The sequence below is a fragment of the Salmo trutta genome, chromosome 16 (genome assembly GCF_901001165.1).
Source record: "Salmo trutta chromosome 16, fSalTru1.1, whole genome shotgun sequence".
Lineage (NCBI taxonomy): Eukaryota > Metazoa > Chordata > Actinopteri > Salmoniformes > Salmonidae > Salmo > Salmo trutta.
This window is the reverse complement of record NC_042972.1, coordinates 26,766,556-26,781,556: the sequence shown is the minus strand read 5'-3', so window position 1 is coordinate 26,781,556 and position 15,001 is coordinate 26,766,556. Positions and strand designations below refer to the sequence as shown.

General features: G+C 46.6%; 1 protein-coding gene across 1 annotated transcript; it reads left to right on the top strand.

Moving 5' to 3' along the window:
* Window positions 1-3,742: 3,742 nt before the first annotated feature.
* LOC115149862 (diacylglycerol kinase beta-like) lies at window positions 3,743-14,740 on the top strand. The gene is made up of 8 exons (XM_029692672.1): window positions 3,743-4,235; window positions 7,518-7,628; window positions 7,724-7,822; window positions 8,031-8,105; window positions 8,609-8,682; window positions 8,787-8,861; window positions 9,508-9,577; window positions 14,573-14,740. The coding sequence occupies exons 2-7, from the start codon at window positions 7,626-7,628 to the stop codon at window positions 9,572-9,574; spliced, it is 393 nt and encodes a 130-aa protein (XP_029548532.1). The 5' UTR covers window positions 3,743-4,235; window positions 7,518-7,625; the 3' UTR covers window positions 9,575-9,577; window positions 14,573-14,740.
* Window positions 14,741-15,001: the final 261 nt, after the last annotated feature.

Genomic DNA, 15,001 nt, shown 5'->3' with positions numbered 1-15,001 from the left:
ACTATCGAGCAGTGTGCGGGTTTCTTATTTTTTCTCATTTTATTCAACTGTTACCATGTGTAACAGATGTATATCGTACTCTCCTTGCGTTGTGTTTTCTCCTAATAAATCACATCAGCCAGTGGTCCCAGTTGAGCATCATTTATTCCTGTTGTTAAATGAGAAACAGCACGGTAGTTGTGCAGGGCTTAATGATACTGATGGCTGTCGATGGCAAAAGCCCTTGCATCACATTTTCATACTGGGTCACAAAATACAAAAATATAATACAAAATATAACATGTGTAAATACCTGTTGTTAAATGAGAAACAGCACGGTAGTTGTGCAGGGCTTAATGATACTGATGGCTGTCGATGGCAAAAGCTGTAGCATGAAGACAACTGTGTTAGCAGTGGGCTTATGTGACCATTACAACGGTGTATGCTAGCTAACACTTATCTACAGCAATCATATGCCAAAGCACATTCCATAAAGCCCCTCAATCCCTAACAGGTACCATATACCCACACATGTATAAATCAGTAACGTACAGCAAACTTGTATACATTGTAAAATATAAAATATAAAACAGTATTCAGAACGTGACCTACCCCTTGCATCACATTTTCATACTGGGAAGACCTGACGTTCGCGATCTCCCCCTATCTGCAAGCGGGGCCAATCACAACACACCTTATTGTCATCAGTTGAACCAACCAATACGAATGCTTGAACATTAAGTACACATTGCTTTAGAGGCAAGTGGAAACATAACCAACCCTGTTACACATGCACCTGCAAAAATATGGTCTCCGACCAGGGCTCTCAGTTCTCGTCCCGGGTCTGGAAGGCGTTCTGCACCCTCATTGGGTCGTCGGCCAGCCTGTCCTCTGGGTTCCACCCCCAGTCCAATGGCCAGTCGGAGCGAGCCAACCAGGACCTTGAGACAACTCTGCTTTTCCTGGTCTCCGCCAACCCCACCACCTGGAGCCAGCAGCTTGTGTGGGTGGAATATGCATGCAACACCCTTCCCTGCTCTGCCACGGGCCTATCGCCCTATGAATGTTCCCTGGGGTATCAGCCCCTGCTCTTCACCAAGCAGGAGGTAAAGGTCGGCGTACCTTCTGCCCAGATGTTTGTCCACTGCTGTCATTGTACCTGGAGGAGAGCCAGGTCAGCCCTCCTCAAGACCACCTCCAGGTATCAACGACAAGCGGATCGCCGTCAGACCCCGGCTCCCCGGTATCGTCTCGGGCAGAAGGTATGGCTATCCACCCGGGATCTGCCCCTCCGGGTGGAATCCCGTAATCTCTCCCCCCGTTTTTTTGGCCTGTTTCCCATCTCTAAAATGATTAGTCCCTCTGCTGTTCATCTTCTGTTTCCCCGTACCCTTTGTATACACCCCACCTTTCATGTGTCCCGAGTTAAACCCATGTCTCACAGCCCTTTGTCTACTGTCTACAGCATTGATGTGAACATTCATGAGTTTACGATAGCCCAACAATATGTTATACTTCGATGCGTACTGTAAATGGCTCCTTACTTGATATGGGCAGGAAGTGGATAAGATTCCAATTGCTAAACATCTGAATAAACTCCTGGTTTTGTCTTTTAGGTCAAGTCTACCTCAAAGATGTGTCATGTTACTTCTCTGTGATGGAGGAGGAAAAGACGCCAGACAAACTGGAACGTGAGTACTGAGTAGCCTACTGTCTTTTCAACAATGTAGTTCTGTGTGATAGTTTGTATTCCCTGATAAGTTTATATTTTAGCTGCTTTCAATTCACCAGTGAGGAGAGACAAGGAGCAGAGAGTGGAAACAAAGGATTTGTTATTGATTTACTAATTTCATAACCTTTTGTGCTTTCAGTTACTTTCAAACTTTACGACATAGATGGCAGCAGACTCCTGGACAGCTCAGTAAATTACTTCTTCTTGACTGAAATGTACTTTCTATATGATGTATTATGAATACATTCTACTCTCACATCAAATCAAAGGGATGTAGTGTACACTGTACAGTGTTGTAGTGAACAGTAGGAGTTGTGAAAGAATACACACCTCCATGATAATATGTGCTTTTACTCTCAATCAGGTGGATCGGATCATCGCCCAGATGATGCGTGCGGCAGACTACCTGGGTTGGGACGTGACAGATCTCAGACCGGTAAAACATCCACTTGCATACCTGTCAATTATCCTTATGGGAATACTCACTGGGTATTAAGTTAAATCAAAACATTTCACCTGACGGGTATACTACAAAGCATTTTAGTCATTTAGCCGACACTCTTATCCAGAGCAACTTACAGGAGCAATTAGGGTTAAGTGCCTTCCTCAAGGGTATATCAACATATTTTTTACCTAGTCTGCTCAGGGATTTCAACCAGCAAATGTTCAGTTACTGGCTCAACGCTCTTAACCACTAGGCTACCTGCCTACCTGCCTATCTCTACTTTCATTATGGATACAGCTAATGTTTACATAAAGCAGTATACACTTATGTAGAATACACTTGGCATCTTGTCATTTTGGCAGACCTTATCCAGTATGTGTCACGCCCTGATCTGTTTCACAAGTCTTTGTGCTTGTCTCCACCCCTCTCCAGGTGTTGCCCATCTTCCCCATTATCCCCTGTGTATTTATACCTGTCTTCTCGGTTTGTCTGTTGCCAGTTCGTTTTCTTTCGTCAAGCCTACCAGAGTTTTTCCCTCTGCTCCTGTCTCTCGTTTGTTCCTGCTTTCTAGTTTTCCCGGTTTTTACCTTTCTGCCTGCCCTGACCTGAGTCTGCCTGCCGTCCTGTACCTTTGCCCCATAACTCTGGATTACCGACCTCTGCCTGACCTGACCTGTCGTTTGCCTGCCCCTGTTGCTGTAATAAACATTGTTACTTCGACACAGTCTGCATTTGGGTCGTACCTGAAACGTGATAGTTACAAGCCTGGCTGGAGTTAGTGGTGGAGGCAGAATCAATATCCACCTTCGTAATATGGATGAAGCCTGAACTGAAATGTGAAGCTAACTGAAGCTAGCTAGATTCGTAGTACATCTAACCAATCTGCTTTGTAGTTTACTGATCGGGTTTCAGGGACAAGTAAGCAAGTGTTGATGTTGGAATTATTATGCCTTTCTTTTTGATCGACGGGGCAAACATTAATTTTCATGGAAAGAATTAGACCACATTAATCTAAATATACACTTTCTCAAATTGTTTTGTCTCATCCCAGTAACCTAGTTACTGGTCTTGATTGAATTGGGCCCAAAATCTACACTCAGCAACACTCAGTTATACAGTCCTTGTGCAAGTTCCTGCTTAGAGAGTTGTAATGAATAGCGATGAGTGGCTAATGTTAACAGTATTGAGCTGGGTTGGGTTTAAATTCAATTTCAATTCCAATAAATTAATTTACGAAATGAAATTTGAAGTGATGTCCACTCACAGCAGCACAGTCAGACTTAGCATGCATTGTGATTGGTCAGGAACCAGGAACGGTGGGAGTATAATTACTCTGATTGGCAGGGAAACAGGAACAGTGAAAGCCTAACTACTCTGATTGGTCCCTAAGGTGCTGAAGGACATGATGAAGGCCATCGATGCTGGGATTAACAATGTGCCCCTGCTGGTGCTGCTGAGACTCAAGACAAGAAGCACTGACAGTCAGACTCTGGCTCCTCTGGTTAACTCAATCAGTATACATGATTCAGCATATGACAATAGACTCCTTATGTTCTAGAACATTTGTTGTGTGCTGTATGGTTCAACTACTGTACATCTTGATAAAGCTTTATTCAATTATGTTTGAGACTATACTTTTAAATGTCACCCCAAAGTTATGTCTTATCCAGTTATGTCTTATCTTGTCCCTGTCTTATCCAAAATCTATCTATTTATGGCCCTCATACTTTGTTGACAGGACTGTATCAGAAATAAGTCAGTACACACATACAATAGATACTGGTTTGGATTGGTGTGTTGTTTACTTTACCATGCTGTTAGTCTCTTCACACAGCCACAGTGTCTCCTTCGCTATGAGTCAACCATGCAACGAGACTACCCCGCTGTTTACTTGACTGTTTTTAACAAAGAACCCTGCCTCTCCCTCTCTTTCTTTTGTATCTCTCTCTCTCTCCTCGCTCAGATGGCAGAGATGGACAGGCAGCACATCTGGAGGATGAAGCACTTCAACAAGCCTGTGTACTGCAGCGTGTGTCAGAGCATGCTACTGGGCCAGGAAATGAGGCCTTTCCTGCATCTGTAAGAGCTCTATCCCATCACTAGGGGGCGATCTCTATGTGTCTGATATTCATAGACCGGGGTTCTGTGTGTCCCGGTAGACTGTAGTTCTGTGGTCACTAACTGAACTCTGGTCTTTGAGAGCTACAGTGTATAGGCCTAAGGGCATACAAGCTTTTGTCCCAGCCCAGCAATTGACTGATTTAACTAACCAAGTTCTGTATCAGTAGTTGATTAGTTGAATCATGTGTGTTGGGGCTGGGTTGGAATAAAAGCCTGCATGTCCAATAGCTATTCAGGACCAGGGTTGGTGATCACTGCTGTTGTTCTTTATGCCCCCTGATTGCTGCACAGATGTGTGCCATATGCTTCTCAGAACTAAGCCTGGTAGGGCCACAATGTCAATCAACCATCATTTAATGATTTATTTATGCATTTAACATCATTCAGCTTCCCTGCCCCTGCACTCACAATGCCCACCCTCCTTTAAGTGCAGCTTTAGTAAACAACGTGAGACTGAAATACACTGCTCAAAAAAATAAAGGGAACACTTAAACAACACAATGTAACTCCAAGTCAATCACACTTCTGTGAAATCAAACTGTCCACTTAGGAAGCAACACTGATTGACAATACATTTCACATGCTGTTGTGCAAATGGAGTAGACAACAGGTGGAAATTATAGGCAATTAGCAAGACACCCCCAATAAAGGAGTGGTTCTGCAGGTGGTGACCACAGACCACTTCTCAGTTCCTATGCTTCCTGGCTGATGTTTTGGTCACTTTTGAATGCTGGCGGTGCTTTCACTCTAGTGGTAGCATGAGACGGAGTCTACAACCCACACAAGTGGCTCAGGTAGTGCAGCTCATCCAGGATGGCACATCAATGCGAGCTGTGGCAAGAAGGTTTGCTGTGTCTGTCAGCGTAGTGTCCAGAGCATGGAGGCGCTACCAGGAGACAGGCCAGTACATCAGGAGACGTGGAGGAGGCCGTAGGAGGGCAACAACCCAGCAGCAGGACCGCTACCTCCACCTTTGTGCAAGGAGGAGCAGGAGGAGCACTGCCAAAGCCCTGCAAAATGACCTCCAGCAGGCCACAAATGTGCATGTGTCTGCTCAAACGGTCAGAAACAGACTCCATGAGGGTGGTATGAGGGCCCGACGTCCACAGGTGGGGGTTGTGCTTACAGCCCAACACCGTGCAGGACGTTTGGCATTTGCCAGAGAACACCAAGATTTGCAAATTCGCCACTGGCGCCCTGTGCTCTTCACAGATGAAAGCAGGTTCACACTGAGCACATGTGACAGACGTGACAGAGTCTGGAGACGCCGTGGAGAACGTTCTGCTGCCTGCAACATCCTCCAGCATGACCGGTTTGGCGGTGGGTCAGTCATGGTGTGGGGTGGCATTTCTTTGGGGGGCCGCACAGCCCTCCATGTACTCGTCAGAGGTAGCCTGACTGCCATTAGGTACCGAGATGAGATCCTCAGACCCCTTGTGAGACCATATGCTGGTGCGGTTGGCCCTGGGTTCCTCCTAATGCAAGACAATGCTAGACCTCATGTGGCTGGAGTGTGTCAGCAGTTCCTGCAAGAGGAAGGCATTTATGCTATGGACTGGCCCGCCCGTTCCCCAGACCTGAATCCAATTGAGCACATCTGGGACATCATGTCTCGCTCCATCCACCAACGCCACGTTGCACCACAGACTGTCCAGGAGTTGGCGGATGCTTTAGTCCAGGTCTGGGAGGAGATCCCTTAGGAGACCATCCGCCACCTCATCAGGAGCATGCCCAGGCATTGTAGGGAGGTCATACAGGCACGTGGAGGCCACACACACTACTGAGCCTCATTTTGACTTGTTTTAAGGATATTACATCAAAGTTGGATCAGCCTGTAGAGTGGTTTTCCACTTTAATTTTGAGTGTGTCTCCAAATCCAGACCTCCATGGGTTGATAAATTGGATTTCCATTGATTGTTTTTGTGTGATTTTGTTGTCAGCACATTCAACTATGTAAAGGAAAAAGTATTTAATAAGATTATTTCATTCATTCAGATCTAGGATGTATTATTTTAGTGTTCCCTTTATTTTTTTGAGCAGTATATTAAACGTTTTCATCAATATAGTTGATCCAATATTCTGAGTTGCAAATTGTTGATACTGCCAACAACATGCAAAAACAACAAAACATTTCCAAAGAGAAATGATTAAGAGTGTTTTTTTTCTTCTCTCCCGATCAGTATACAAGTACACCGTCCATGGTCGCTATGCCAACGAGAACCTTGATCCGTCAAATCAAACTTTATTTGTCACATGCGCCGAATACAACATGTGTAGACCTTACCGTGAAATGCTTACTGACAAGTCCTTAACCAACAGTGCAGTTCAAGAAAGAGTTAAGAAAATATTTACCAAATAAACTAAATAAAAAATAATAAAAAGTAACACAATAAAATAAAAATTGAGGCTATATACAGGGGTACCAGTACCGAGTCAATGTGCGGGGGTACAGGTTAGTCGAGGTAATTTGTACATGTAAGTATGGGTGAAATGATAATAAACAATGAGTAGCAGCAGTGTAAAAAACAAATGGAGGGGGGTCAATGTAATAGTCCGACTGGCCATTTGATTAATTGTTCAGCAGTCTTACGGCTTGGGGGTAGAAGCTGTTAAGGAGCCTTTTGGTCCTAGACTTGGCACTCTGGTACCGCTTGCCATGTGGTAGCAGAGAGAACAGTCTATGACTTGGGTGACTGGAGTCTTTGACAATTTTTTTGGGCTTTCCTCTGACACCGCCTAGTATATTGGTCCTGGATGGCAGGAAGCTTGGCCCCAGTGATGTACTGGGCTGCGCGCACTACCCTCTGGAGCGCCTTAAGGTCAGATGCCGAGCAGTTACCAAACCAGGCGGTGATGCAACCGGTCAAGATGCTCTCGGTGGGGCAGCTGTAGAACTTTTTGAGGATCTGGGGACCCATGCCAAATCTTTTCAGTCTCCTGAGGGGGAAAAGGTGTTGTCATGTCCTCTTCACTACTGTCTTGGTGCGTTTGTGCCCAAACATTCGTTAAATCCAAAAAACTGATTGGGGTGAGGCTCAAAAGAGTTCTAATGTCCTTCACATTTCAATATAAAATTATGATTTTACATTTTGATTCATCTGCGCACCTGATCACTTTTATGTCAATTTTAAGAATGTGTTTTCAGTCAGCGAAATTGAAAACATAAAAGTCTTCACATCTTGCTCTGGTGGTTTTCGTGTTGATAGGGGTTTGTGGATGTTGTCCCTCTGTCTGCTCCAGGTGCCGGCACATGGCTGGGTCATTGCTGACTGTGACTCCAGTAAGTGTCCCATCTGCAACAAGAAGATCAAGACCCTGGCAGGGAAGCATTGGGTGTGGTGCCAACAGATGGTGTGTGTGTGTGTGTGTGTGTGCGTGTTTACTTGCTTGAATGTATGTGTACACACAAGCTGCCACTAGTCTTTACAATGACTGTCTTGTTTTAGCGCTATGACGAATGTGGGATCTTTGGGTCATCATCGTGCAACTGTGGGTCTCTAAGAGACCACATTCTGCCACCGTGGGCCATATACTCAGTCTCCAAGGTCAGCCATTAAACCCATGACAAGCCCATGACTCTGTTCCACAACATTTTGAAAATTAAGTCACGCTGTTAATTGCCATACAGACTCTTCTTCCACTAAAAGCAAAAAACGCAAGCAGAATTTGTCACCCAATAATACTACAGTATGTGTTAAATGTGTTTATTCTTTGCCATGCTCCCAACTCTCTGTCCCTGTGGTTCTGGAGAAGGATGAAGAGGGAAGGAGGAATTCCACGGAGGACACTAGCCTAGAGGACATCACCCCAGACGGGCACATTCTGCAGGTACACTCTTAGGAAAAAAAGGTGCTACCTAGAACCTAAAAGGGTTATTCGGCTGTCCCCATAGGAATACCTTTTGAGGAACCCTTTTTGGTTCCAGGTAGAACCCTTTTGGTTCCAGGTAGAACCCTTTTGGTTCCAGGTAGAACCCTTTTGGATCCAGGTAGAACCCTTTTTGGTACCTTGTGAAACCTTTTTCACAGAGGGTTCTACATGTAACCTAAAAGGGTTTTACTGAAACCAAAACAAGTTTATCCTATGGGGACAGCCAAAAAAATCTTTTTGAACACTTTTTTCTAAGAGTGTAGGGTCCCCTAACTATCAATGTCAGGGGTACGCATATCCACCTCACACAAAATACTAGTCCTATCCATTAGCCTGGGCCCCAATGTGTGAAAGCCAGTAATGCATTTGAATTTAATATGGATCTGCGAATGTCAGTCGTATTTACTGCAATTTGGGGAATTAACACATTCATATTTTCTCCTCCCCATCTCCCTTTGCAGATTGCTCCAATTCCATACACCCACCCTCTTCTGGTGTTTGTGAACCCAAAGAGCGGAGGGAAGCAGGGGGAGAGGTAAGAACAGAGCAGGACAGACATAAAATATCTCCTAGCCTGCACTACTAGCATGTTGTCCTGTGACTGTGAGGGAATGTCATGTCATGGCATGTATGTTTCAGAGTGATGAGGAAGTTCCACTATTTATTAAACCCACGGCAGGTCATCAACTTCTCCAACGGAGGACCTGAACCCCGGTAAATACAAGTGCAGTTTGATCATCTCAGGGTGGGAGGGAAGTGGCCTGTACTATTACATAACTATCTGTTATGTCCTTGTTACGACAGTAACTGTCTTATGTCGAAGGGTTCATGTAAAGTGGTACCTTTTTTTAACCACTTTCCAATTTGGAGATCTGTGTGACATATTTAGTTAAATTATATCTTAATTCTTATTATCTGTTATTTCCACTATGAATGTGTATCATTGTGTGCTCTTGCTTCGGCTTGCTCTTTGGGGTTTGGGCCGGGTGACCGTAAAAACACTTTGTGATAACTGCTGATTTAAATGGGGGGGTTGAGTAGAGCTCATTGGTTCCTATGGACCTCTGGCATGTGCAGGGGATTCAAAAGCGCATGACAATGTATAGTATTTTCATGTGTTCTGATCCCTACCACAGACCCGAGTGACAAGCAGATTGAGGTGGTGGGGTTGTCGGGGGTATCGAAATGGGTCAGATCTATTCTGGGCTGAAGTGTGCTGGACACAGACTGGCTCAAACCTCACAGATCACTATCATGTAGACTTTAATGCTCTATACACAAGTCATAAAGGTTTTATGCCTTTATTTTACCTTTTGTTAATTAAAATGGATCTGTCTCTCTGTCTCGTTGCCTTTCTCAGGACATATAAAGCACTGCCTATGCAGATTGATGGTGAGCCCTGGATGCAGCCTCCTTGCACGTGCTAATAAGTAAGTGCTAATTGTAACGGTTGTCGTTGTGTAGAGAGGACCAAGGCGCAGCGGGTTGCATGCTCATCATATTAATTTATTAGATAAATATGAACACGGGAAAAACAATAAACAAAAGAACGACAGAAGACAGTTTAACAGGCTATACTTACAACAGCAGTGCTAAAGACCCACAATTAACAACCCCAAACACATACCTATATATAGCACTCTCAATCAAAGGAAAATAGAAACACCTGCCTCCAATTGAGAGTCCACACCCAAACCTAAACATAGAAAAACTAAACTAGACAGAACGTAGAAAATACAACCTAGAACATACCCAACACCCAGAACTAACAAATCACACAACCTAAACACAACCAACCACCCCGAACCAACCAAAACAAATACCCTATGCCACGTCCTGACCAAACTACAATACAAATAATACCTAAACTGGTCAGGACGTGACACTAATATTAATATACTTTTATACTTGATATAATAAATGTAATATACACTGCTCAAAAAAATAAAGGGAACACTTAAACAACACAATGTAACTCCAAGTCAATCACACTTCTGTGAAATCAAACTGTCCACTTAGGTAGCAACACTGATTGACAATAAATTTCACATGCTGTTGTGCAAATGGAATAGACAACAGGGTGAAATTATAGGCAATTAGCAAGACACCCCCAATAAAGGAGTGGTTCTGCAGGTTGTGACCACAGACCACTTCTCAGTTCCATTGCTTCCTGGCTGATGTTTTGGTCACTTTTGAATGCTGGCGGTTCTTTCACTCTAGTGGTAGCATGAGACGGAGTCTACAACCCACACAAGTGGCTCAGGTAGTGCAGCTCATCCAGGATGGCACATCAATGCGAGCTATGGCAAGAAGGTTTGCTGTGTCTGTCAGCGTAGTGTCCAGAGCATGGAGGCGCTACCAGGAGACAGGCCAGTACATCAGGAGACGTGGAGGAGGCCGTAGGAGGGCAACAACCCAGCAGCAGGATCGCTACCTCCGCCTTTGTGCAAGGAGGAGCAGGAGAAGCACTGTCAGAGCCCTGCAAAATGACCTCCAGCAGGCCACAAATGTGCATGCTCAAACGGTCAGAAACAGACTCCATGAGGGTGGTATGAGGGCCCGACGTCCACAGGTGGGGGTTGTGCTTACAGCCCAACACCGTGCAGGACGTTTGGCATTTGCCAGAGAACACCAAGATTGGCAAATTCGCCACTGGCGCCCTGTGCTCTTCACATGAAAGCAGGTTCACACTGAGCACATGTGACAGACGTGACAGAGTCTGGAGACGCCGTAGAGAACGTTCTGCTGCCTGCAACATCCTCCAGCATGACCGGTTTGGCGGTGGGTCAGTCATGGTGTGGGGTGGCATTTCTTTGGGGGGCCGCACAGCCCTCCATGTGCTCGCCAGAGGTAGCCTGACTGCCATTAGGTACCGAGATGAGATCCTCAGACCCCTTGTGAGACCATATGCTGGTGCGGTTGGCCCTGGGTTCCTCCTAATGCAAGACAATGCTAGACCTCATGTGGCTGGAGTGTGTCAGCAGTTCCTGCAAGAGGAAGGCATTGATGCTATGGACTGGCCCGCCCGTTCCCCAGACCTGAATCCAATTGAGCACATCTGGGACATCATGTCTCGCTCCATCCACCAACGCCACATTGCACCACAGACTGTCCAGGAGTTGGCGGATGCTTTAGTCTAGGTCTGGGAGGAGATCCCTCAGGAGACCATCCGCCACCTCATCAGGAGCATGCCCAGGTGTTGTAGGGAGGTCATACAGGCACGTGGAGGCCACACACACTACTGAGCCTCATTTTGACTTGTTTTAAGGACATTACATCAAAGTTGGATCAGCCTGTAGTGTGGTTTTCCACTTTAATTTTGAGTGTGACTCCAAATCCAGACCTCCATGGGTTGATAAATTGGATTTCCATTGATTATTTTTGTGTGATTTTGTTGTCAGCACATTCAACTATGTAAAGAATAAAGTATTTAATAAGATTATTTATTTCATTCAGATCTAGGATGTGTTGTTTAAGTGTTCCCTTTATTTTTTTTGAGCAGTATATTAAGTGAGGTTGGCCTTGGGATCTTTATGACAAATTGAATTAGAGTGTGACAAAACTCAAGGCACATGTATTCTTAAGAAACATTGTTGATGTTGATGTTGTCCTATATTTATATTGTATTTACTTTTTTAATCACAGGCCCCCGTCCCCACAGGAGGCTTTTGCCTTTGGTAGGCCGTCTGACTTGCCTAGTTAAATAAAGGTTAAATAAACATTTAAATAAACAAATGTTAGCTTGTTTGTTTTAGCAGTGTCCCCAATTAGGCCCATTCTCATGACTGAAGATTGTTTCAGAAACGCAATTTGATTTACTGGAGATCAGCGTTTCCCAACCCTCACCAGACAGACCACATTTTTGTTTTTGCCATGCACTGACACACCAGACACAATTAATCAAGGGCTTGGTGATTACTTCATTACTTGAATCACGTGTGTCAGTGTAGGGATAGTGTCATGGCCGTCGTAGTGAGTAGACCAAAATGCAGCGGGTACGTGAATGCTCATATTTACTTTATTTAGAAAACTACACAAAAACAAGAAAATGAAAAACAGCTAAACAGTTTTGCAGGCTATACACAGCAGTGCAAAAACAACTTCCCACAAAAGACAGGTGGAAAAAGGGCTACCTAAGTATGGCTCCCAATCAGCAACAACGATGTACAGCTGTTCCTGATTGAGAGCCATACCAGGCCAACACAAAGAAATACACAACATAGAAATAAAAAAACAGAACAATACCCAAAAACCCCCAGCAACACAAAACAAACACACCCCTGCCACGCCCTGACCAAACTACAATTACAAATAACCCCTTATACTGGTCAGGACGTGACAGTACCCCCCCCAAAGGTGCAGATCCCGGATGCACCTGAAACAAAAACAATAACCCACAACAAAACAAATCCCCAAAACTACAGGGGAGGGAAGTGAGGGTGGCCACCGTCACCGACGGTTCTTGTGCAACAACCCCCTCCCCAATCCTCCTACCACGGAGGTGGCTCAGGCTCCGGCCTTAGTCCCACACCTAACCTGTCCACCCCCGCTGAAGGCTCAGGGCTAAGGCGCGTTGCTGGAGACCTCGGCCTGATGCGCGTCGCTGGAGACCTCGGCCTGATGCGCGTCACTGGAGACCTCGAGCTGAAGCGCGTCTCTGGAAGCTCCGGACTGAAGGGCGACTCTGGCTGCGCCGGTTCCCGGACTGAAGGGCGACTCTGGCTGCGCCGGTTCCCGGACTGAAGGGCGACTCTGGCTGCGCCGGTTCCCGGACTGAAGGGCGACTCTGGCTGCGCCGGTTCCCGGACTGAAGGGCGACTCTGGCTGCGCCGGTTCCCGGACTGAAGGGCGACTCTGGCTGCGCCGGTTCCCGGACTGAAGGGCGACTCTGGCTGCGCCGGTTCCCGGACTGAAGGGCGACTCTGGCTGCGCCGGTTCCCGGACTGAAGGGCGACTCTGGCTGCGCCGGTTCTGAACTGTAGGACGTCGCCGGATGCACTGGACGGGGAACTGTCGCCGGAAGCTCTAGACGGGGCACTGTCGCCGGAAGCTCTGGACGGGGCACTGTCGCCGGAAGCTCTGGACGGGGCACTGTCGCCGGAAGCTCTGGACGGGGCACTGTCGTCGGAAGCTCTGGACGGGGCACTGTCGTCGGAAGCTCTGGACTGGAGCTGCGCACTGAAGGCTTGACGCGTGGGGCTGGCTTAGGAGGCGTCAGACTATTTTCACGCACCACAGGGCTAGTGCGAGGAGCAGGAGCAGGACGAACTGGACTGACGCACTGGAGGCCTGGTGCGTGGGGCTGGTACTGGAGGTACCAGACTGGAGACGCACCCCAAGGCTAGTGCGAGGAGCGGGAACAGGACGTACTGGACTGGGCTGACGCACTGGAGGCCTGGTGCGTGGTGCTGGCTTTGGAGGCACCAGACTGGAGACACGCACCTCAGGGCTAGTGCGGGGAGCGGGAACAGGATACACTGGGCCGTGGAGGCGCACTGGCGGTCTCGAGCGCAGGACTGGCACCACCCGTACTGGCTGGGTGGCCGCTTCCCCCCGGCAAATGCGGGACGCTGGCACCGAGCACACCGGCCTGTGGATGCTCGGCCTCGACGCCGTACGCATCACCCCATAGCACGGGGCCTGACCAGTACCACGCTGCCTCCGGTAAGCACGGGGAGTTGGCTTAGGGCTCAACCCTGGCCCAGCCAAACTACCCGTGTGCCCCCCCAAAAAAAAAATTTGGGGGCTGCCTCTCAGGCTTCCATGCCAGCCGTGTTCCAGCATAACACTCCCGGTCCTCTCCAGCCTTCCTCCATGGTCCCTCTCCGGCTAGGATCTCCTCCCAAGTCCACAACTCCAGATAGCTCCTCTCCAGCTCCTTACCCCGCTGCTTGGTCCGTTTGTGGTGGGAAGTTCTGTCACGGCCGTCGTAGTGACTAGACCAAAATGCAGTGGGTACGTGAATGCTCATACTTACTTTATTTTGAACACTACACAAAAACAAGAAAACAAAAAACGAACGACAGCTAAACAGTTTTGCAGGCTATACACAGCAGTACAAAAACAACTTCCCACAAAAGACAGGTGGAAAAAGGGCTACCTAAGTATGGCTCCCAATCAGCAACAACGATGTACAGCTGTTCCTGATTGAGAGCCATACCAGGCCAACACAAAGAAATACACAACATAGAAAGAATATAGAAATAAAAAAACATAGAACAATACCCAAAAAACCCCGACAACACAAAACAAACACACCCCTGCCACGCCCTGACCAAACTACAATAACAAATAACCCCTTATACTGGTCAGGACGTGACAGATAGAACAAAAATGTTTCCCTAACAGCAGAGGATATAGGGATAGACTGTGTCGTAGACTGTGATGACATCGTAAAACCTCTTTATTTTACACCCTGTATGTAGATCCACATCACACACAAGAACCAAGCCAACATGCTGATGGCTGTTCCTGCCAAACCATCAGGCTTCTTCCACCTCAAATAAAGGTCCAGGTGTAACGTTACGTTGCCCCTAGTTGCTGGTCTTGGGTCAGTTTTGCAGTTTTGCATTAATGGTTAAGGTTAAGATTGGGGAGGGGAAGCTGATCCTAGATATGTACCTAGGGGAAACTTCACCCAGGAACAGAGATCCACTGACTCTGCTCAAGGTCCATTGCCATAAAGAAACAGACATTTGAGTGGAAACATTCTGAATCATGTTAATCTGAATTGCTTCCAGAAACACTAGTAGCCATTGATTAACATTAAAGCTCAACTCATTTCAGTGAACAAAGAACTCTAACTAACCCAGGCTTGTGTTGATTTGAGTCCCTTATGTTAAGCTTGATATCTG